This window comes from Rhinatrema bivittatum, chromosome 7, assembly GCF_901001135.1.
Source record: "Rhinatrema bivittatum chromosome 7, aRhiBiv1.1, whole genome shotgun sequence".
Classification (NCBI taxonomy): domain Eukaryota; kingdom Metazoa; phylum Chordata; class Amphibia; order Gymnophiona; family Rhinatrematidae; genus Rhinatrema; species Rhinatrema bivittatum.
In genome coordinates, this window is record NC_042621.1 from 120,845,819 (window position 1) to 120,867,241 (window position 21,423).

At 42.6% G+C, this 21,423-nt stretch overlaps 1 protein-coding gene across 2 annotated transcripts in view; it reads right to left on the minus strand.

Annotated features, from left to right (window-relative positions):
- PPA1 (pyrophosphatase (inorganic) 1) overlaps positions 1–21,423 on the minus strand; it is a 114,134-nt gene that overhangs the window by 69,409 nt on the left and 23,302 nt on the right. The window contains exon 3 of one of the 2 annotated variants that reach the window (XM_029609041.1): positions 16,796–16,846. The exons of the other annotated variant lie outside the window; for it this stretch is intronic. Within the exon in view, the coding sequence (XP_029464901.1) occupies positions 16,796–16,846 (51 nt within the window). The remainder of the gene's footprint in view (positions 1–16,795; positions 16,847–21,423) is intronic. 2 annotated transcript variants of the gene reach the window in all.

The following is a 21,423-nucleotide window of genomic DNA, read 5'->3' on the forward strand; positions in this document are numbered from 1 at the left end:
CCAAGAACTTATCCAAACCTTTTTTGAACCCAGCTACACTAACTGCACTAACCACATCCTCTGGCAACAAATTCCAGAGCATTATTGTGCGTTGAGTGAAAAAGAATTTTCTCCGATTAGTCTTAAATGTGCTACTTGCTAACTTCATGGAATGCCCCCTAGTCCTTCTATTATTCGAAAGTGAAAATAACCGAGTCACATCTACTCGTTCAAGACCTCTCATGATCTTAAAGACCTCTATCTTATCCCCCCTCAGCCGTCTCTTCTCCAAGCTGAACAGTCCTAATCTCTTCAGCCTATCCTCATAGGGAAGCTGTTCCATCCCCTTTATCATTTTGGTTGCCCTTCTCTGTACCTTCTCCAATCGCAACTATATCTTTTTTGAGATGCGGCGACCAGAATTGTAAACAGTATTCAATGTGTAGGAATCCTAAAGAGCCGTTCCACCTTCTGTTGGAATTGTGGCTTTGCATATCACTGCCGATATTAGGGTATTCATCTTGGGGATGCAAAATAACTGAGCCAAGTTTTCCCTGGGGAAGGGTACAACTTCATCGCCTTCCCCATCTTGAATCGAGTCTCAGAGTGCTTCCACTTGGTCATCAACATTTTCTTGATGTCCCTATGAAAGGGCAAGAATCTAAGGGGTTTACGAGTCATCTCCTCCTGCTCCAAAATCCTAACACGATCATCACCTAGGAAATGAAGGCCAATCTCTTCTTCCTGAAGAGCCCAATGACAGACAATTCCCTCCTTATATGGACTTCTGCTTCTTTGAGGAACTTCTGCTTCTTTGAGGAAGGATATGCTTTTGGGAACAAAGACTCTGGAAGCATGCTGACCAAAACCTTGCTGCATTATTCTCCATCTGCTGGAGAAATACTGGAAAGGCAGTATGCTGCCCCAGCTCTTATGCTAGGCATGTCATCAGCAAACAGAGTTGGTTTTCTATCTTCATCTGCTGTATGAGATAACCCATGTGTTGGGACTGGTTTGGCAGGCTAAGGAATGTACCAGTTTTAAATTGCTGGAAGATACCATATAGCAAACCTAGACTGATTGTTAAAGGTTTCTGTCTTACTATAGAGATGCAGCCTTTCAGTATGATCAGAACCCCAAACTTGCATTCTCACACATCTGTGCCCCACTGTTTCTTCTCTCCTTCCATCCCCTCCCCATGTTTAGCTCTTGAGATGTGCAGGGTGTGCTGAGGAATGCAGAGAGAAAACTTACAATGTGCTAGTGTCTAACCTGGTGCATGCTCACAGCCTTTGTGGAAGTTCGATCGCCAACCTCCTGTGTGTTTCATGTTTTGAAATGGGAACCCTTGGAAGGAGGTGGTGTGGGTGCTGCAGGGACCATGAGCATTTGCCAGTTCACATGCACAGGCACACTAATGTTCATCCACATCTCACTCAAGAATACTATTTGCAATTTGGAGCTCACAAGTGGCACATAGAAAAACCATACGAGAAAGGCTGGGCCTCAGTCTCTGAAGACATAAAGGGGCTGATTCATTAAGGTTTTTTCTGCCCATTCTGTGTCTATGAGAAAAGATCTCGATTAATCAGTCCCCATATTTGGCATTTTCCCCATCAACACAAAATGGAAGAAAACCTTTAGCTCATCTAGCCCTAGGATACCTCCTGGGACAGAAGTCACAGTACACACACACAAATGTATGGTCTGCAGATGAGTCACATATTACTGAACAGTTGGAATCTAGGACTCAGAATATGTTCTGTCTAGAGCTATTTTCTAATGCTATCAGCTCACTGTCTGAACTTTGTATCCTTCATGCAGAAACAGAACAAAAGTGATTTTGTTTTTCAGTTAACTGAAGGATGTTGGGAGTCATAGCAGGAACACAGGCTACTAACTAAACTTTTTTTTTTTTTTTGCAGTGACTTATAATCCAAGTTCTGTAACAAACCCTTTATACATTCTAATGCATGCACATACCTTCTCCTAGGACAAGCAGGATGGTAGTCCTCACACATGGGTAACATCAGATGGAGCTTGGCACAGAAAACATATCAAAGTTTCTAGAAACTTTGACAGACATACTGAGCTTGCCAACATGCCATTATCCACGCAGGGTCCCTCTTCAGTATCTTTTTCTGCAAAGTTAGTGCCTCAGGATTGTGGAGCTCACGCTTCTTGTAGAAAAAAAAACTTGTTTCCATCCTGAGTCCCATTGGGTCCCTCTGAGCTTCGGGATACTTTTTGGGCATCGTGGTAAGTCTTTGATGGTGGTCAGTTACCGAAGATGCCGTTCCCTGGTGGATGCTGGGTACTGACCGCATGCCACACTCTTCCCCATGGTGTCATCCAGTTTGTGCCATTGCCCCCAAGGCCCTGGACTCTGTCCATCACAGACACCCCCCCCCCCCCCCCAATGAGGTCTGCATTTTGTGCCTGAGGGCTTTGCATGGTGGTCGGGGTTGCGATTTTTGTACCCAAATGACTCCTAAGGACTGTCATGCACGCCTGGACAAAGTGGAAAAATTGTTCGGCACTAAAAGGTCTGAGCCCTCGATGCCCAAGGGGCAGGAGGTTTTGGCAACCCCAGTTGCTTTGACATCCCCCCCCTGCTGTCAGGTTCCAGGGCATGGGGGATCATCTGATGTCTATTTGTTCTCGTTCCAGGTCTGGCTCATCTACCTCTGCGCTGGGGAACATTGGGAGAAGTTGAGAAAAAACAATCACCACCATTGACCACCATCAATGCATAGCTCCCGAGTTGGGAAAGCACTGACACTGACCGAGGTGCTCCCGCAATGGCCCCGGGCCAAGGAAGTATCACCTTCCATCAACCCTGAGGGAATATGATCCCCACCGGTTCCAGTGGTGGGCAGCAATCCCTCTCGGAGCTCCAGGGGAGATCTGGTTTCGCCGCCTCCTCAAGCTGTCTTATCCTTATCCTAGTCAGCATTTGTGGAGGAGCTGGAGCGCTGTGTGCGACTGGCAGGCAGGTTGGACCCTGCAGGGCATCGAGGCCTCGGTCTCGCTGCCCTCACCGAAGCCCGCTCCATTGGTGCTTGCGCCTTTACTGGAGCAGTTGGACTTGCTACTCTGTGTTTTGCTGACACAGCCTCTAGATGCCTCCTCTGTCAGCAATGGCACCCGGGGTATCGGGACAGCCTCCACCGGAGTGTATTTCAGAATGCAGCAAGTGCAGGTCTTCCGCGACCTGGATGATTGGCTCATCAAGAGTGACACCAGGCAGAGGGCATTGCACTGTCCATTTTCCATCTGGATCCTGGAGACCTTGGGATTTCTCATCAATTATCCTAAGTCCAAGCTAGTTCCTTCTCGTCACCTGGACTTTAGGGGCCAGGTTAGACAGCCCAGGACAAGGTTTTTTTGCCCTGAGACAGAGTGCTGTCCTTGGCATGGGCAATCACTTGGAGCCGCTGTGCCCCTGCGTACAAGTTCCGGTGTCTCTTGGGACACATGACAGCCAAAGCTCATGTTACGCCCTTTGCTCAATTCCACATGCGCAGAACACAGGGACTTTGTGCTCCCAGTGGCAGGACCTCCAGGCATCCATCAGGGTTACTACACCACTTTGGGAATCCTCGTCATGGTGGGAAACACTATCCCACCTGGAGGTGGGAATTCCTTTCCAGGTGTCTCCTCAAGTCACGGTCACTATGGATGCTTGCCCAGGGTTTATGGTCCTCACAGAAGCCGTGGTACCAGATCAATTTCCTGGAGCTCTGGGCTATTTGGTACGCTGTGGGCTTTCTGAAAACACCTGGCCAACAAAGTCATCCTGGCTCAAACAGACAACCAGGTGGTGATGTGGTATCTGAACAAAACAGGGAGACACGGGCTCACTCCTCCCCTGCCAGAAGGCAGTACAGATCTGGTCCTGGGCTCTCTTGCTGGGTATCCTCCTTCGTGCCATATACCTGCCCGGGGCAGCGAATGTGACGGCAGATGCCCTGAGTCGTTCTTCCTGCCCTCATGAGTGGTCCCTGAAACAGGTGGTGGTGGAGAATCGGATCTTCTGCCTTTGGGGAACCCCAGACATAGATCTGTTCACATCCTCATGCACAAGAAAGTGGACCACTTCTGCTCCCTGTTCAGGGCGGATGGCAGACCAGCCTTGGATGCCTTCGCTTGCCATTGGGGCACTGGCCTCCTATATGCATACCCACTGCTTCCACTGGTATCGAAGACTCTCCCTGAAGCTCCAGCAGGACCAGGGAACCATGATCCTGATTGCACAGTTTTGGCCACGGCAGATCTGGCTCCCACTTCTACAGGATCTGTCCTCCTGGGCACAGTTGTCTCTGGGGACTGCTCCGGACATAATCATGCAGGCTGTGCCATCCTAGCCTGCGGTCTCTGGCTCTCATGGCGTGGACGTTGACCGGCTGACCCTGCAGAGCATGGACCTCTCAGAGAAGGTGTCTCAGGTTCTGGAGGAGTCCAGGAAGCCTTCCACTAGGAAATCTTATAACCTCAAGTGGAAGAGGTTCTCAGGCTAGCGTGAGGAACACTATTTGGATCCATTCTTCTGCTCCACCTCAAAACTTCTGGACTACCTGTTGCACATCTCCAAGGCTGGCTTGAAGACCACCTCCACAAGGGTCCACCTCAGTGCTATTGGTGCATATTACCAGGGAGTGGATGGTCTGCCCATCTCCACAGAACCTCTCATAGGGCGCTTCATGTGGGGACTACTCCAGCTCAAGCTTCTGATATGCCCTCCGGTGGTCTCCTTGGACCTCAGCATGGTGTTAGCCCACCTTATGAGAGCCCCTTTCGAGCCCCTGCAACCTAAAATACCTGTCCTGGAAAGTCCTTTTTCTGATGGCAGTCACCTCTGCGTGCAGGGTCAGCAAGCTTCAGGCTTTGGGTTCCTATCCACCTTATACAAAATTCTCTCATGACAAGGTCGTTCTGTGGACACATCCTAGGTTCCTGCTGACAGTAGTGATTGAGTTCCACCTTAATCAGTCAATTGTCCTTGCCTACCTTCTTTCCTAAGCCATACTCCCACAAGGGTGAGCGGGCCCTGCACATGCTGGATTGCGAAAGGGCCCTGGCCTTTTACCTGGACCACACCACAGCCCACACAGCTCTTTCTAACCTTCAACAGAAACAGATTGGGGGTTGCAGTGTTCAAGAAGACCTTGTCCGACTGTCTAGCAGGATTGTATATCTTTCTGCTATGTGCAGGCCAGATTGCAGCCTGAGGGTCAAGTCATGGCTCATTCTGTGCGAGCCATGGCAGCTTCAGTGGCCCACTTCCGTGCGGTGCCCATGAATGAGATCTGTGACTTGGAGTTCCCTCTACACCTTCGCCTCACATTACTGGCTGGACAAAGATGACCAATGTGACAGCATTTTCGGTCAGTCTGTCCTCCATAATATTTTTCAGCAGTAAAACCAATTCTTCCTGCCTCAGGCCTTTTCTTTGGAGTTCAGCTGTCTCCCTTGGGGGTGGTTATGCCCTTTGGCACAGAGTTGAGTGCCTGTTTGTTTAGCTTGTTGTTAGGGAGCAGCCTATGGCTATGTATTCACCTGTGTGAGGTGCTTACCTGTAACAGGTGTTCTCCTCAGACAGCAGGATGTTAGTCCTCATGAAATGTACCAGCCTCCCCACGAAGTTGTTTTTTTTCTTTGGATTTGATTTTAAGAACATGCCATCAAGCCCAGCATCCTGTCTCCAACAGTGGCCAATCCAGGCCATAAGAACCTGGCAAGTACCCAAAAACTAAGTCTATTCCATGTTACCGTTGCTAGTAATAGCAGTGGCTATTTTCTAAGTCAAATCAATTAATAGAAGGTAATGGACTTCTCCTCCAAGAACTTATCCAATCCTTTTTTAAACACAGCTACACTAACTGCACTAACCACAAATTCTATATTATAAGACTAAAGAGGGACCTCACATGGACAGTAGCATGCAAACAGATCTAAAAACTTTGACATAAAAGTTTTCAGTCCCGGGCTCATGGGTGATGATGTCACCCATGTGTGAGGACTAACATCCTGCTGTCCTAGGAGAACACCTGTTACAGGTAAGCAACTGCTTTCCATAATCACAGAATATTACTTTAAATCGCTACACTGAATATTTTGTATGCTGTTTACCATTGACTAGACAGTTGATATTAACTTATTAAACATCAGACACACAAAATGCATCTCTAATTTCACATTCAATGTCCTCCGAGCAGTAAATGAGTGCTTTTTAACCTGCATAAAAAGTCGGTCTGACCTGGAAGCCACCCGCAGAGGCAACGTTTTACACAGCAACTACCTCATGCATAAAAGATTCTTTAACAGGCAACAAACTTGGCAATGGTTAAAACACGGGGAACAAAAAAGATGTGTAGCTTAACTGTAGAATTGAAATGAGAGGGAAATAGATTTCAAATCAACTTAAGTTCAAAACAAAACTGAATATGACTAAGAGCCTTAAAAATAGGCATTTATTCAGAGTTGCATAATACACCATGTGTAAGAAGCTGAAACAAAGTTAAGTTTGAAAGTTGTCCTGCTCTATTAAACCCACTTGTGCTCAAGAGTCTAATACTCATTTGGGCTATGACCTTGAGTAAATCAGGATTACACTGTAGGGGCAGCACTAGGAAAGGGAAAGCTGTGAGCTGTCACCTAGATGCCAAGCTTTATCATGTTTGCAGGCTGCCTTTTATGAAGAGATGATCCGACTGAATTCTTTTCAGAGGGCGTTTTTCCTTCCATAACAGGACGATAAAGTTGTTTTGTGGAGCAATCTCTTCATGTTTATTAGATACTTTATTAGATATAGGCTTGTTTGATTCTGAATTGATTGTAAAGCTTGTTGTTGAATTATGGTTCATTGTAAACAGAGGTGATGTTTGTAACGTGCCGCGGTACATAAAAAATCTCTAAATAAAAAAATAAATGTTGATCCAATGCTATTCTGTGGCTTTTTTTGTACCAGTCAACCACCCTCTTCAGTTGTGGTGCCCAGTGGTCTTTGACACCAGGTACCAAGAGCCTGTCTTTATTTTCGAGTAAGAACAGGTCTAGCTACTAGGTTAGGTCTAGCTACTAGGTTGGAATCTCTCCAGATGAACCAAAGTGTGTTTCTTTAAATCCCTGATGAATTAATTTGGAATTGGAACCAGTATAATGGAACACATATTAAGCCGCAAGAATATATTAATTTTAACGACCACCATTCCCCCAAACATGAGACAAGGAAACATAACCAGGTTCTGACATCTCACTAAACTGTAGTGAAGAGGTGTTTGTAATTTAAAGGAGTACAAGTCCACTAATTTGCTGGGTATTTTAATGCTCAAATATTTCAATGATTTAAAACTAAAGATTTTTTTTTTTTTTTTTTTACTGAAGCTCAATGAACTGCAACTTTGCCTTGAAGGTTTTTTGCTTTATGGATTGCTTTGTGTGTTGTATTTATGGATGCGTTGTTTCTTATCCACTTAGAATTGGAGATAGGGTGGGTAATAAGTCTTAAATAAATCCAGACACCAGATGTATTGTCTGAAACTAGAGCACATCATGCATGTGGGAATGGATGTTGGGGCTGATCTTTATTAAAAAAAACACCACAACAAAACAACTAATTCTAAATGTCAAGGACATAGAAATAACCAATTTACTCCACACTCTCTTCTTGCCCAAGCTTTAAGTAACAAATTCCCCAGCAAAGCAATATTCACAAACTGATGAATCACCAGCACAAACTGTTTCTGCTTGCAGTGCTCCCTCAAGATGCCCTCTTTTCCATTTTCTGAGTATAATCTCTACAGAATCACTATCTTACAAATATTCTTTGCAGCACTATACCCCATCACAAACCCCACCTGCTCTTCTATAATAAGATAGGGTAGTATTTCTTCAATCCACTAATAAATATGCTCGAAAAATTAAAGATATGGGATGGTAGGATGCTGGATCTGTCAAATCCTTTTCCCATTTTTTGGAATGACTAATAAGAACATAAGAAATTGCCATGCTGGGTCAGACCAAGGATCCATCAAGCCCAGCATCCTGTTTCCAACAGAGGCCAAAACCAGGCCACAAGAACCTGGCAATTACCCAAACACTAAGAAGATCCCATGCTATTGATGCAATTAATAGCAGTGGCTATTCCCTAAGTAAAATTGATTAATAGCCATTAATGGACTTCTCCTCCAAGAATTTATCCAAACCTTTTTTGAACCCAGCTACACTAACTGCACTAACCACATCTTCTGGCAACAAATTCCAGAGCTTTATTGTGCGTTGAGTGAAAAAGAATTTTCTCCGATTAGTCTTAAATGTGCTACTTGCTAACTTCATGGAATGCCCCCTAGTCCTAGTCATTGCTTTCATAATATAACTGGGAAAACCATCTTCTCCCAAACCCACATCATATATTTCTCCCATAAACATCACTCTAATCCACTAAATTTGTATAATACTTCAAACTATATCCATCAGGCCTCAGAGATTTGACATTTTTACTAGTTTTAATGTGAATTGATTTCTTGCAACGTAAAAAGGCATATTTGAATCTTCGTAGTTCTGCATTTAAAAGAAGGAAACTGTGAATCACAATGGCTTCAAATGCCTTGTAAAGCTCTTTAGAGTACTCTAAATATTCTGAAGATATCCACATTATGTCCTATTGCTCCTTTATCTTTCAAAATTGGAACAAATCAAACTCATGAAGTCTGAACAATTTTGCCAATAATTTGCCTGATTTATCATATTGAAACAATTTAGGTTTATAGTACATCACAGATACTTTGATTCATCAGAAATAAAGTATTCAAGGTAGTCATGGTTGCTAAAAAAAAAGTGATTTTTTTTTCCCCCCGTGGACAATTTTTTAGTCATTAGTTCTTTAACTGTTTTTCCAGTAGTAGATATCACCTATTGTCTTCCCTTTTCAGCATATAAGCTATAGTACAGCCTCAGTAACATCACCCATTGATGCCTTTTAAACTCAGGATCTTGCTTTTCTGAAGGTCAGACCTCACATTTTGGACCATAGTTTTGTTCTCTCATTAGTTACCTTGTCAGCATTTAAAAACCATGCTACTTCACTAAGTGTATTTGGACTTTCTTTTTTGGGGGTCCCCCAGGGAAGGCATTGATGGTGGCAGGGACTTTAGTAGTTTCCTTTGGTACAAGGCTGGGTTTGTTATACTTTGCAAATTTAAAACACAAAAAATTAGAAATCATTAGAGTTATTACTTTACAGGTATAAATGATTGATATGTATGGTCATATAGGCAGCGATTTAGCCAAGCCTTTTGTATCCGATAATGCAGAGCCCTTTTTTTTTTTATTTATAAAATTGGATAGTGCCACTTGTTTTGATTTAGTTCACCCTTTTGTACGGTTTATTTGGTATCCACATTTAGTGAGTCCACAATGTTCTCACCGCAGCTACAGTCTCCAACATTATCTTTTTCCCCACATGAGTAGCACTCATAATTGAGCAAGAAACTGCAATGTGAACCTTACATTTTTTCTTGGGCAGTGTTGCCAAAAACATCTTTGGTTGCCACTGCTGCAAAATATTCTTGAAAGATAACTTGTCTTTGTATTGCAGGTCTCTGCACTCTGGGCACAGCTGCAGAATTGCTGTTTTATATGCAAAATTAAGCACTTGCGCTATCACAATGCTTGGCCTTGTCAGCACATTATTTGTAACACCAAGTCCATGTGGTCTCATTTAACAGCAGTTTCAGAGTCTGCAGGGCGCTAATCCTTCAATAGCGACGTTTCCAACAAATTAGAGATCCCCACCTGCACCAAATCAGGCACCCGTAGAACAAATTGTTGTGCTTTTAGCTATTGTCCAAATCACCACCTATTTTCCAACACTTTTATTAAAATCATATGCTATTTCAGATCTACCTTAGGCCTCCACTCAATCATTTGCATCACACAAGCAAGCTTTACTTTTCCCATGCATTTACCTCTAATTTTATATTTGCCATATCAAACTTTACTTCCAATGTTGCAACAACAGCTTTAGATACTTTTGTCACCAGAGAGGAGTTTTTCCCCAATAGATGAGGCCAACATTGACCCCTCCGCCATCTTGGTTTCTTTCACAGTTTTTGCCTTTTCCTCTCATAAGTTTTGAAGTTATCCTGGAAGATGTAATTGCTGAGAAAAGTCATGTTTTAAACTCCAGCTTTTTTCAGAAAGTCCAAAGTTTGTTCAGACAAGAAGAAAATTTTAAAAGTGAAAAAGGGTTGGCACCCAGAGCAGACACTGCACGTTTCTGCTTGCTCACCACAGCACATGACTTACCAGATAGAGACTTATTTAAACCCCAGTGGACTAGAAGGTAATTTTTCCCTGTTTGGAATGATCCTTCACCCAAAGCTCCGTGAGGAGTGTCACATTAGGTTCGATTAGGAGTTAGTTTAGTTTAAGAAAGCATATAATCAAGCCCAATTTTTTTTTTATATTGTGATAGAGTATATGATAGAAAGCCTCAGACTGCCTTAACGGACCGGCTCCAGCTATCTGGCCCGGTCCACCTTAAGACAGACAGGAAAGGGATCCTCAGGGGGGGCGTTTCCCTGAGGTAAGGGATACAAAGGTGAGGCCCTGAGAGAGTTAGAGAGGCCCCAGGGAGAAGGAAGCGGTAATCCAATGCTGTGTTTGTTCTGGATATTTTCGTTGCTTGTCAGTCTGCTGAGGTAAGCAGCCATTTTGCTCCTCTTCTGTTATGTACTTTTGAAAATAAACTGATGAAAAGCAGACCATTCTCCAGCCTGGTCTGTTCAGCGGCCTACCCCAGCCATAACAGAAGAGGACTATTTCCTCTTATCAAAACTGTTTTGGACTCAAAGTCCTTTTAGCGTTATCTACAGGATAAAGTGCACACTGTTCATCTAAGTCTGATGAATGCTTTATAACAAACAGCTATGAGGAATAAAATATATGCCATTTGATTACCAGCACTTGAAAATTTAAGGGGGATGGATAGATAGTAAGCGTTTTAGTAGCTTCTCTCAGATTCTTGCAATCTATATGAAGCTAAATTAAAATGGACTATAAGAAACTTCATCTAAAAAGATCTCTCTGCTTGAAGGAGACAAACAAACAGTTATACATTACACCTGTGCATTCTTATAGTTTCCTTCAACTATTCCCAGTCTTATCTTCTACAGCAGTGGTTCTCAACCTTTTCTCGGTCGGGACACAACTGACAGCTGGTTCTCACATGTGTGACACACTGTTCATTGCAATATTACCTTAATTGTTAAGAATGACAAGTAAAAATAAAAGTACTCTCTCTGAATGTAAATTATATAAAATAGTAAACCTCCCTTACCAGAACAGCATCAACTTCCAGTACTCAAACCGTAACTACCTTACCTAAGAAAAGGCAACACTGAAAATATTACACCAGGCCTTAAAACTCCAATACTTCTGTTAGGAAAATGGAACAAACCAGGCTGCTATAGAGCCCTATCCAGAAATTACATGCATCAGAATATCTCACCTCAGTCACATGTGCAGACCCTCACCTAACAGAATAGAGAGACCATAAATCACAAACAGAAATATGCAGTCAAAACCTAAACTGGAAACCACAAGCCAGAGTCTGTATGCAGTGCAGCAACAAAGGACAAATGGAAATCACCAGTCCTCATAAAATAAAGCAAAATATATAAAATCAATAGCAGTAAAGCCATACTAATAAAAAGAACAGATTTCAAAACAGCAGATGAATGGAATATCCAATTAAAAAAAAACAAAAAAAAAACCCAACTCATATCAAAAATTTCTAGACACCAATAAAATTTCAGAATAGCAGACACAAAGACCCAATAATTAAAAATAAGGATTAAAAAATGCTCGATTTTCAGGTACGCTGAGATTGCTGTGAAATACGAAGGGGGGGGGGGTTGGACATTTCTCCTTCTCTCAGTCACACACATGCTCTCTCTCTCACTTACATAGACACACAATTTACACACATGCTCTTAATCATACATACACACGTTCTCACACAAACAGGTTCTCAATAACACACTCACTTACATGATGTCACACACATGCAATCTCAAACACATGCTAGCTCACTCACTTGCTCTCCCCACCGAACTAGTGGCAGCAAAAGTCTCCTTCTCTTCCAGCCCTCACAGCTTCGAGAAAGGAGTCCCTTCGGCTGCGGCGACTGACGTAGCTCCTCGTTTTGCTCCGGGATGACGCTGCTCTTCTTCCGGTCGGCGCTGCAGAGACCTTTTACCTAACAGGATCTCTTCTTCCCGCGCTCTCAACCGCTGCACTCCACGTCCTCTTCTGGGCCACAGGGGCAGGAAGAAGGAACCATACTGGTGCTACTGCCGCGTTCTGCCTGGGTGATAAAAGCCCAGGCAGAGGAAGAGTTCCATTTCGCTGGAGGAGGGCGGCCAGCGGGGGACCAGGAAGCGTGGCGACACACCTGCTTGTGCTCGGCACACCGGTGTTCACGACACACCGGTTGAGAGCTGCTGCTCTGCAGGATCAATGTAGACTCCTTAAAAGGAAAGACTTTAATCTAAATCAGCTAGAATGAAATATTAGTACTGTATTTTAGTATTATACACCACTGTCATCTTCCCAGTCCCCACAACCTTGGGATCATCTTTTGGCTCCACTCCTTATATGAACACACACACACACAACATACTAAAATGTGTCATTTCTTTCCCAATAACAGGAGCAGCAAACATTTTGGACAAGGATCACACTGGGCATGTGCTGCCACATTCAAGGAAAGGAGTCAACACCTGGGATCTAGGAGTGGGAGAAAAGGGTGCCTTTTTGCCCAGAGATCTGAGAAAGGTCCCACCTACAGTGCCACTGCAGTTTTCTCCATCTGCTGCTGCTTCTCCAGAGTAATTCAGGAAGCAGTTATCACCACCTCCACCCAAATGGTAATGCAACTCAGCAGCACTGGGTGGAGCTCATGCAGGCTCTACTTAACCCACCTCTGCTTTCTCCATACTCTTCCCCTTTTTCAGTATGCTTTCAAAACCTACATCTGCTCATTGCCTTCCTGCTCAGTAGTATTAGGAAATTCGTGAAATAAACATTTGAATCTAGCTGATCTTTTGAGTTAACTAGGTTGATGTTTTCTTACACAGACATGAAAAAAAATAAAGCTGTATATATAGGTGTGTGTAAATGTATATAAATGTATTTTTTAAATGTATTCATTTATTCTGTTTGTACCACTCCCTTTGATCTTTGTAGAATTACTGCAATATTTGACTCTTTTCCTGTTACAAAGTTAAATACAATATTTTTCTGCAATTTTTAAAGCAAAATTACTATTTGCTGATTTTGGCAGATTGAAAATACAGGGGTAGATTTTAAAACCTACATGCGGGCGTACATGTGCGCGCACTACCCGGCACTTGCACATGGATGCCCGATTTTATAACATGTGCGTGCATGTTACCCTATCCCCTAATCTAACCTTCCTAATCCTTCCCCTAACCTACACACCCCCAAAAAGTTCTCTTACCTATTGTGCCTGCAAATGGCCACTATGCTGGGGACCTCTAGCTCCGCCCCACAGCTTTACACGCATCACCAGGCCTTTTTAAAATAGGCCTGGCGCTCGTAGGGCTTTGAAAATCTGGCCCACAGTGAATATGGTATGTGCAAAAGTTTCTATACACTTCCAGTAGATTTGCTGCTGCTATAAAAAAAAAATTGTTAAGGTCCAAAAAAAGTTTGAACTTGTAAAGCCCTTTAATTAGTCTGGTGAGAACAATTTCACAGTTCAAATACTTTGACCCTTCTAACCTCTCAGTTTGCAATTGTTCTGTCTACTTTTAAACAACCTGGGCTCCTCTAAACAGCTGTTTGAGCATTTGAAAGAAAAAGATAATTTACGCTTACAAAGCTGGAGAAGGCTATTAAAGAAAAAAAAAAAAAATCTCTAAAGGCTTCCAGCCAGCAATTTCAACTGTTCCATTTCTTAACAATGTAAGTGAAACAGAACTGTTGAAGTCAAGGCAAGATCTGAAAAACCAAGATAAATCTCCGATAGAACTGCCAAAAAAAACTGATCAGATTTGTAAAACAGAACCCACAGATCACTGCAAACATCTTGCTGAAAAATTTAGCTTATGCTGGAGTTGTCCACCATACAAGTATTGCTTAAACAATGATCAGTATTGCTTTATTTATGGTATTTATGTTCTGCCTTTTGGCCACTTCAAAACATATCACATTCAGGTACTATGGTCTGAGTCTATACCGGAGGCAGTGGAGGGTGAAGTGACTTGCCCAAGATCACAAGAGGCAGTAGTGGGATTTTAACTCTGGCTTTGCTGGATCATCACCCGCTGCTCTAACCACCAGGCTACGCCTCCACTCATCGCTTATATGATGATCAGAAAGAAACCTTTTCTATGACCTCATTACAAAAGTCATGGTCTAAAATATAGGAAACAAAACCTTGCCAAGCCTTAACCTTTAAAAAATAAAAAAATTGAGCAGACTGTTACAAAAGGATCATCACAGCATTTGACTTCAACATATGTGGAATTGTAAGATGACCAACTATCTCCCTGATGCAGGTCCAATGAAACGGCATGAAACATGTTGGGGAACTTTGGATTTAATAGTGCACCCTCGAGATAGAATGCTTTTGGGACACAATGGTTTTTTTGGTCTTAAAATGTGACTCGCACATGATTTTCTCTTGAGATTCACTGGCCATCTAATTTTATTTGTAATAAAGGAAAACATATATATAAAAAAGTCAATTTGGACTACAAGGTTGTTTCAACATATAATGATATATATTGAAGGTGGTTTACATAGAAGTCCTACAAATATTAAAGGTTTTTCTTTGATTAATATTATATTAAAAAAAGAGTTACCGGGAGATATGCTTGTATGTTTGAATTTTAAATTTCCCATTTGTCTGGGTGTGTACAGGGCATCTGTGTCCAACTTACTGCATTACTTGTTAGTGCAATTTATGCGATAAAAAGCTTTTTTTTTTTTTTTTTTTTTTGCACACTTTTGTCTATCCATTTCACACACAAGCGCTAGAGCAGCATTGTGGAGAAAAGAAAACAAGCATGACTGGCAGGGAGCCCAGGCCCCACAATGCCAAAGGAGAGTGGGACTGCAGGAGAGCCTATGCCTCAAAGTGCCAGCTGAAGGGAAGGAGCAGCACTTGCAAGGGATAAGGAAAGATGATGAGATGGGGAGGGGAGAAGACTCATCTCTCCACATCCCATCCTCCCCACTTGCAGCCACCAACCAGCACACCTCCCCCTCCCAACCCAAGCCTCCTCAAAACACCCCTCTCCTCTCAGCAACACACCTATCATCCACCCAGAGAAACTGTAATACATATACGCAGGTCATGGTATCATAAAATGCACTCTGAGGTTTCCAGACAATTCTAGGACTTGGTCTACCATGCACGTGTGCCCAGGAATGGCTGGCACTCTTGGTTTAAGGCTCACATAGCCGGGTCTGTTTTTGCAGGCTGTGACAGAATTACTCAGCAATTTGGTCTTCATGACAGGCTGCAAGACCAATAAGTAAGCAGTCAATCTTTGAAATAGCCCACGTAGTTGTAGAGAACATTTTGTGGCTAATTTCAACCAGGTAATTTCTCTTTGAAAATTAGCTAGCACAAAGCATGTGCACTAGAAGCGTGCACATGCTTTGCACCTGCTAATATGTGGGCAGATGGGGAGGGAAATAGAATACATGCGTTTTCACTTCTCAAACCTAGAAGTCCTAGCAAAAAAACAAACCAGATATTCACAGTCAGATTTGTCTGGCAGGTTGCAATTGTAGTTAAAAAAAAAAAAAAAAATTAAAACAAAAAGAAACAAAAAACACACACCAACCAAACACCCTAGAAGTCCTACCAGAAACACATTGGTGGGTGTTTGGTTAATTATTGGACCTTGTGGTTGGACATGGGAGGGGAAGTGTGGTGTATGCATGAACTAATAAGAGGATCTTGCATATTTAGTTACCCACAAGGGTGGAGTACGATGTTGGAAGATGAGAAATACTGTCTTGAATAAGGAATATCTTCCAGACAGCTGTGCTCTATTTCCAGCAGCTGGAATATGTCCTTGGCAGCATGGACAAGGCTAACTAGTCTTTTTTCTGCCATCATCTGCTGTGTTAGGAGTACAATCTGCAGTAGATCTGCACTGAAATTAACGAAATTGTTAGAAATGAGACAACAGTTGTTAGTGATGTCCCAAATCACTGAGCACTTACAACCCAGATCTAAACACATTCAACATCTTCGTTTCTTAGCCTCACATTATGTACAAAGTTTTATTAAATGTATTTATTGCTCAAGAAAGAAGAGGATTAATGGAATTAGACAGAGATGCTAGCAGCAATGCTGGCATGCAATAATCCCCACACATTCCTCTGTCAACACCCTCTGTAAACCTATCCAGCTATACCTCTTTACTATTTTTGTAGAGAGCCTCTCTCCACACCCCAAACTTTTGAAAAATTTGGACAAAATACCCACCAATCCTTGAACCTCCAATTTATCAGTGTGTATCTTCATAGCCAGGTTCTATTCCGAAATGCATTAGAAAATTCTAGGTTCGTAATCTGCACTCAGTTTTTTTTTTTCTATTTTGCTTCATTGCAAGTGGGGACTAAGTCAAGACAACTTGTGAAAAATTGGATATGATCTGCCATATTGTTCTTACATAGCCATGTATCAACAAGCTGAAGGGAATAGCATTCTTATGCAGTTAGTATGTTAATGACAGGAATACTAAAATTCTTCAAACTGTCAACTTGCCTGTTCCTTGGTTTGCTTCCTCGGGCTTATCCCTAGGCATCCTGTGCTTTCCTAATATGAAAATACAATATTTTTTATACTTCTCTGGAATAAAATAAAATTGCCTTTGAAACCTTTTATAAAATTGCCAAGTCTAATTTTCAGTTTATGCTTAAATTTCTGCATTTTGAAGGAAAAAAAAACATTAAATAAAGGCCTCCAAGCCTATCCGGTTGGCTTATTTTCCCTATTACAATACGTCACCTCTGGCCATAGTAAAGTGGGCTTACTAGCAGGAGAGAGCGTTTCTTTAACCCTTTTCACTGCCAAGAGTGGTTGTGAATGCCAAGGCTATAGGGATTTATGGTTTTTGTAATACAATTTGCAAAGCAAAAGAAATTTATAGCACAACATGGGTTCTATATGGAGTGCTAAATCATGCAGCATTTTTACCAGCGTTTTAGTGTAAAGGGGGCTATTGGCAATGGAACACTAAACTGCAAGGTAAGGATTTATCACCCATTCCTGAAGTCTTCAGTTCTCTAGTTTCAGGAAAGATAACTTGCAGGCTTAGCTAGCAGAAGGCCAAAGACATTTTGTGCAGCCTATGAGCTCCCCACCAACCCATAGTGTCTGACCAATAAAAGTATAGTCACACAGCTTTTTTTTTTTTTTTTTTATAAACCACAGAAAACAAAGTAAGAATTAAATTTGCACTTACATTGATTAAGTTTTTCCCATAACCACCCCCCCCCCCCCCGGATAAAGAGCAATTGGTTGCAACAATAATATTATTCTGGTAATGTTCCTTCAGTTCAAGGAGGGATTTTTTTTTCTCATTCCCAATACCTTCAAGCTTGTCTAGTTTATAGATTGTGGCAGGATGTTATTGCTCAGATGTGCATTCTTGGGGTGGAAGGGAGCGAGCTGGCAGCAGTGGGAAGGGGAGGTAGAGGAAGTATCTCAAGCTGCATTCACTTTCCTAGGACCCATCGCTAGTCTGTACTATGAAAAGGGTGCCTGAACAATAAAAGGTTAACTCCACTGCGACAAGTGCTTGGTGCGAAGTTCAAACTAGAATTGAACTTGGCGCCAAGCACTTCTGTCACAGTGGAGTGCCTCAATGTTTAGACACCTCTGACGCAGACTTAACTTTCGAAACACAACCCGTGTTGGGACTGTTTGGGTTACTGCAAGCAAGGTTTATGCGTGCTTTCACGCCACGAAAGCTGGAGTCTTATGCAACAGCTTTGAAATCATGAATTACCAATAAAACAAGTAATCTTGAATGTTCGATAGTAATTTAATCTGCAAGAGACAAATTAAAAAAAAAAAAAGTAGCAAATGGTACCGGGACCTATGATTAAATAAAAAGCAATGTAGGTGAATTACCGGTCCATTAATGCTAAATCATCTACTGGATTTTGAATGTGTGGCCTCATTCTTTCAAGTCACTCCCCATAGTATGTTTGTTTACAAACCAATATCTAGAACAATCTGAGTAAGCGTCATTTGTAATCCACACATCTGCTGACATTTTAGGGGGTCGAATACTTTTGCAAAATACTTTTTTATATAATTAGATTTTTTAATCAATTGTTTTAATATTTTTGTTCACTGAGACATATGTCTAAAAAATCTAATTTTTGTCATCACTGTTATAATTATGAAACTCACTGTATCCTGCCCCAAACACTGGCAGGGTGGGTAATACTATTAAATATTTTAACATAGTAGCCAATCTAGTTTTGAACAGTTTTGTTTCTCCCCCCCGCCCCCCCCTTCCCCAGATAGCTAATTGCCTCAGTCTCCTTTCCAGCCTTAAAAGTGGGTGAATAAATCCCCAGCATATTGTGTTTGAAAGAAAACACAATGGGAATAGTGGCAGCACCCCATAAGTGCACATTTTGCAGAAGACATACCTTCTACACCAAAAGGACAGTTCTCATGTCTCTTGATCAATACAAGAAAAAGTCTAAAGGACTGGAACTGGTTAAAGTTGCACATATAAAATGCTGCAATGACTTGCAAAGCCTTCCCTAGAAACTGGCTCTTAATTTAAGACTGCACTGCTAATTCCTACAACCAAACTGGAGATCTCAAGAAATAGGACCTAGCAGCCGAGGAAATTCACTTCTACACCAAGGGTGGCCAACTCCAATCCTCAAGAACCACAAACAGGCCAGGTTTTCAGAATATCCACAATGAATATATGCGTGAGATAGATTTGTATGCAATGGAGGAAGTCATGCAAAACTCTCTCATGCATATTCACCCTGGATATCCTGAAAACCAGGCCTGTTTGTTACTCTTGAGGACCGAATTTGGTCTCCCTTGTTCTACACTAACGACTCTACCAGTGAGCAGTTAACCTAGTAAAAAAGTACCTCTTAGTTTAGCTGTTTTGCTCCTTTTACTGCTCTGTTTATTTACTCTGTCAAAGTGGCTTACATAATCCAAATACATAATGTAAGAGGCAAAGAACCACAGATGTGTAAATCACTGTAAGCATCCTAGCAACAACATTTTGTTGAAGTTACTGTGTTAAGATTTCATCCTGCCTATGTAAACAATTTTTAATTATATAAAAATATTGTATGGTTACACATTATAAATTGTGTGATGATGGCAAACTATTCAAAGTATTCACCAATAATATTGAACAGTAGTTTAACTTAAAAATAAGACAACTTTATGAAGCTCAAACCATTAAACTGTCTTACAAAAACAACTTTATGTTAAGCCGGGATAACCAACTCTGGTCCTCAAGCACCAGTAACAAGCCTGGTTTTCAAGATAGCTACAATGAAAATGCATGAGCTATATTTGTATACAATGGAGACCGTGCATGCAAATCTCTCATATGCATAGTTATTGGGGCTATCCTGAAAACTAGGCCCTTTAGTGGCTCGAGGACCACAACTGTCCACCCCTGTGTTAAGGCACATTTTACTAAAGTGCATTAACTGGCTACAGTATTGCATTAGAGTGCATTAACGGCAGCACATGTGCTTGTGTTACCATTAAAAACAAAGAAAAAAAAAGTATAACATAACATGCAAAAATCAATTAATGAGCTGTGTTCTGCTGTGAAGATACTCCCCCCGCCACCAAGTTTGATTCCCAGTTAGGGCAGAGGGATCCTGTAACCTATATCAGTCTGGATCAGCATTTCCCAACTGGGAATGCTACGGCTGCATTCTCCTTTTCCTTTAGTCTTGGCCTGCAGGATGTCCTCCTGCCAGCAGCACTTAACAGCTGCTCCTGCTTTCCCCTCTGCTGGCCTTTCCCCTGCAACAGAAACTGCACGGTGCTCTTTAGGCTTGCTGGCCCCGTGCAGTACATATTGCAGCAGGAAGCCGGTACAGGAAGAAGCAGCAGCACTCGTTAAGCTTTGCTCCCAGACCTTTGCTGTTCAAGGATTGGGGGTGGAGAGAAGGGAAGGTGATAATGCCTGGAGATGGGGGGGGGGGGGCAGGTTAGAAGGAGAAGAAGCTGGAAGATGATGATTTAAGGGGGTGGGGGACATGGAAGATTGATGATGTCAGTGGGGGAGAGGCGTGAAGAGAGAAAGAAGGTGATGATGCCAAGGGGAGAGGAAAGATGCCGCCAGGGAGAAGGCAAGTGAGGCCAGAGGGTGAAGAGAAAGGGAAGAGAAGGTGATTGATATGGGGCATGGAGGGAGAGGAAGAGAAGGCAATGATGCCAGGGGATGGAGAGAAGGGGGAAAGGCATAGAGGAAGAGGGAAGGAGAGGGGTGGAGGCAAAGGTAAGGTGATGATGGCAAGGGGGGGTTAGGGAGAGGTGTAAAGCCAGAGGGAAGAAGATGATGTTTGGGGGGGGGGGGGGGGGGGAGAGAAAGAAGGCGATGATTAGTTTGGTGGGTGAAGGGAGAGGGAGTGGGAAAGATGTGGTGGAAGGTAGTGATGATGCCAGGGGATAGGGGAGAGAGGTATAAAGAAAGGGAAAGTGGTGGTGATGATGATGATGCCAGGGGTAAGGAGGTGGGGAAAGAAGGTGAAGTTTATGTTAGGGAGTTAAGGAGGGGGGGGGGGGAAGAGATGGTGGGAGAGGGAAGGTGATGATGATACCATGGGCATGGGGGATAAGGAAGGGAGGAGGTACAATTATGACTGGGAGGAAGAGGGAAGGAAGGGAGAATAATGCCAAAAGAAGAGAAGAGGAGAGAAAGTGATGATGGGGAAGTGGGTGGTGATCCACACGAAGTGACCTGTGTGTCAGCTGTGCCACAAAACAAGAAAGGTTGGGAACCACTGGTCTACACTACTTTTTTCCCTCGTCATTCCCTGCTAGTGGTTAGCTTGACTAATTAAGATCAATACTTCTCTGCCAAGCCTAAAACAGGTCAAGGTTTGTCCTCTCTCTAACAACGACCAAAATAAAGATCTGTTGATGACAATTTGGTGCAGGTTATTGTTACATTGGCCCCCAAAGCTTCAATAACTATAATCAGTTCAGAGATTCTGATGTCTTTCAGTCTGGCTTTTTCTTTTTTGAAACTCTCAGTAAAGAAAGCTCAAGGGAATATAAAAGGACATGACAAACTCAGATTTGGAAAGGTGTAAGGCAAAGTTGAGAAATACATTGGGTGGCAGCAATAAAAACTAAGGAAGCAACATTTTATGCAG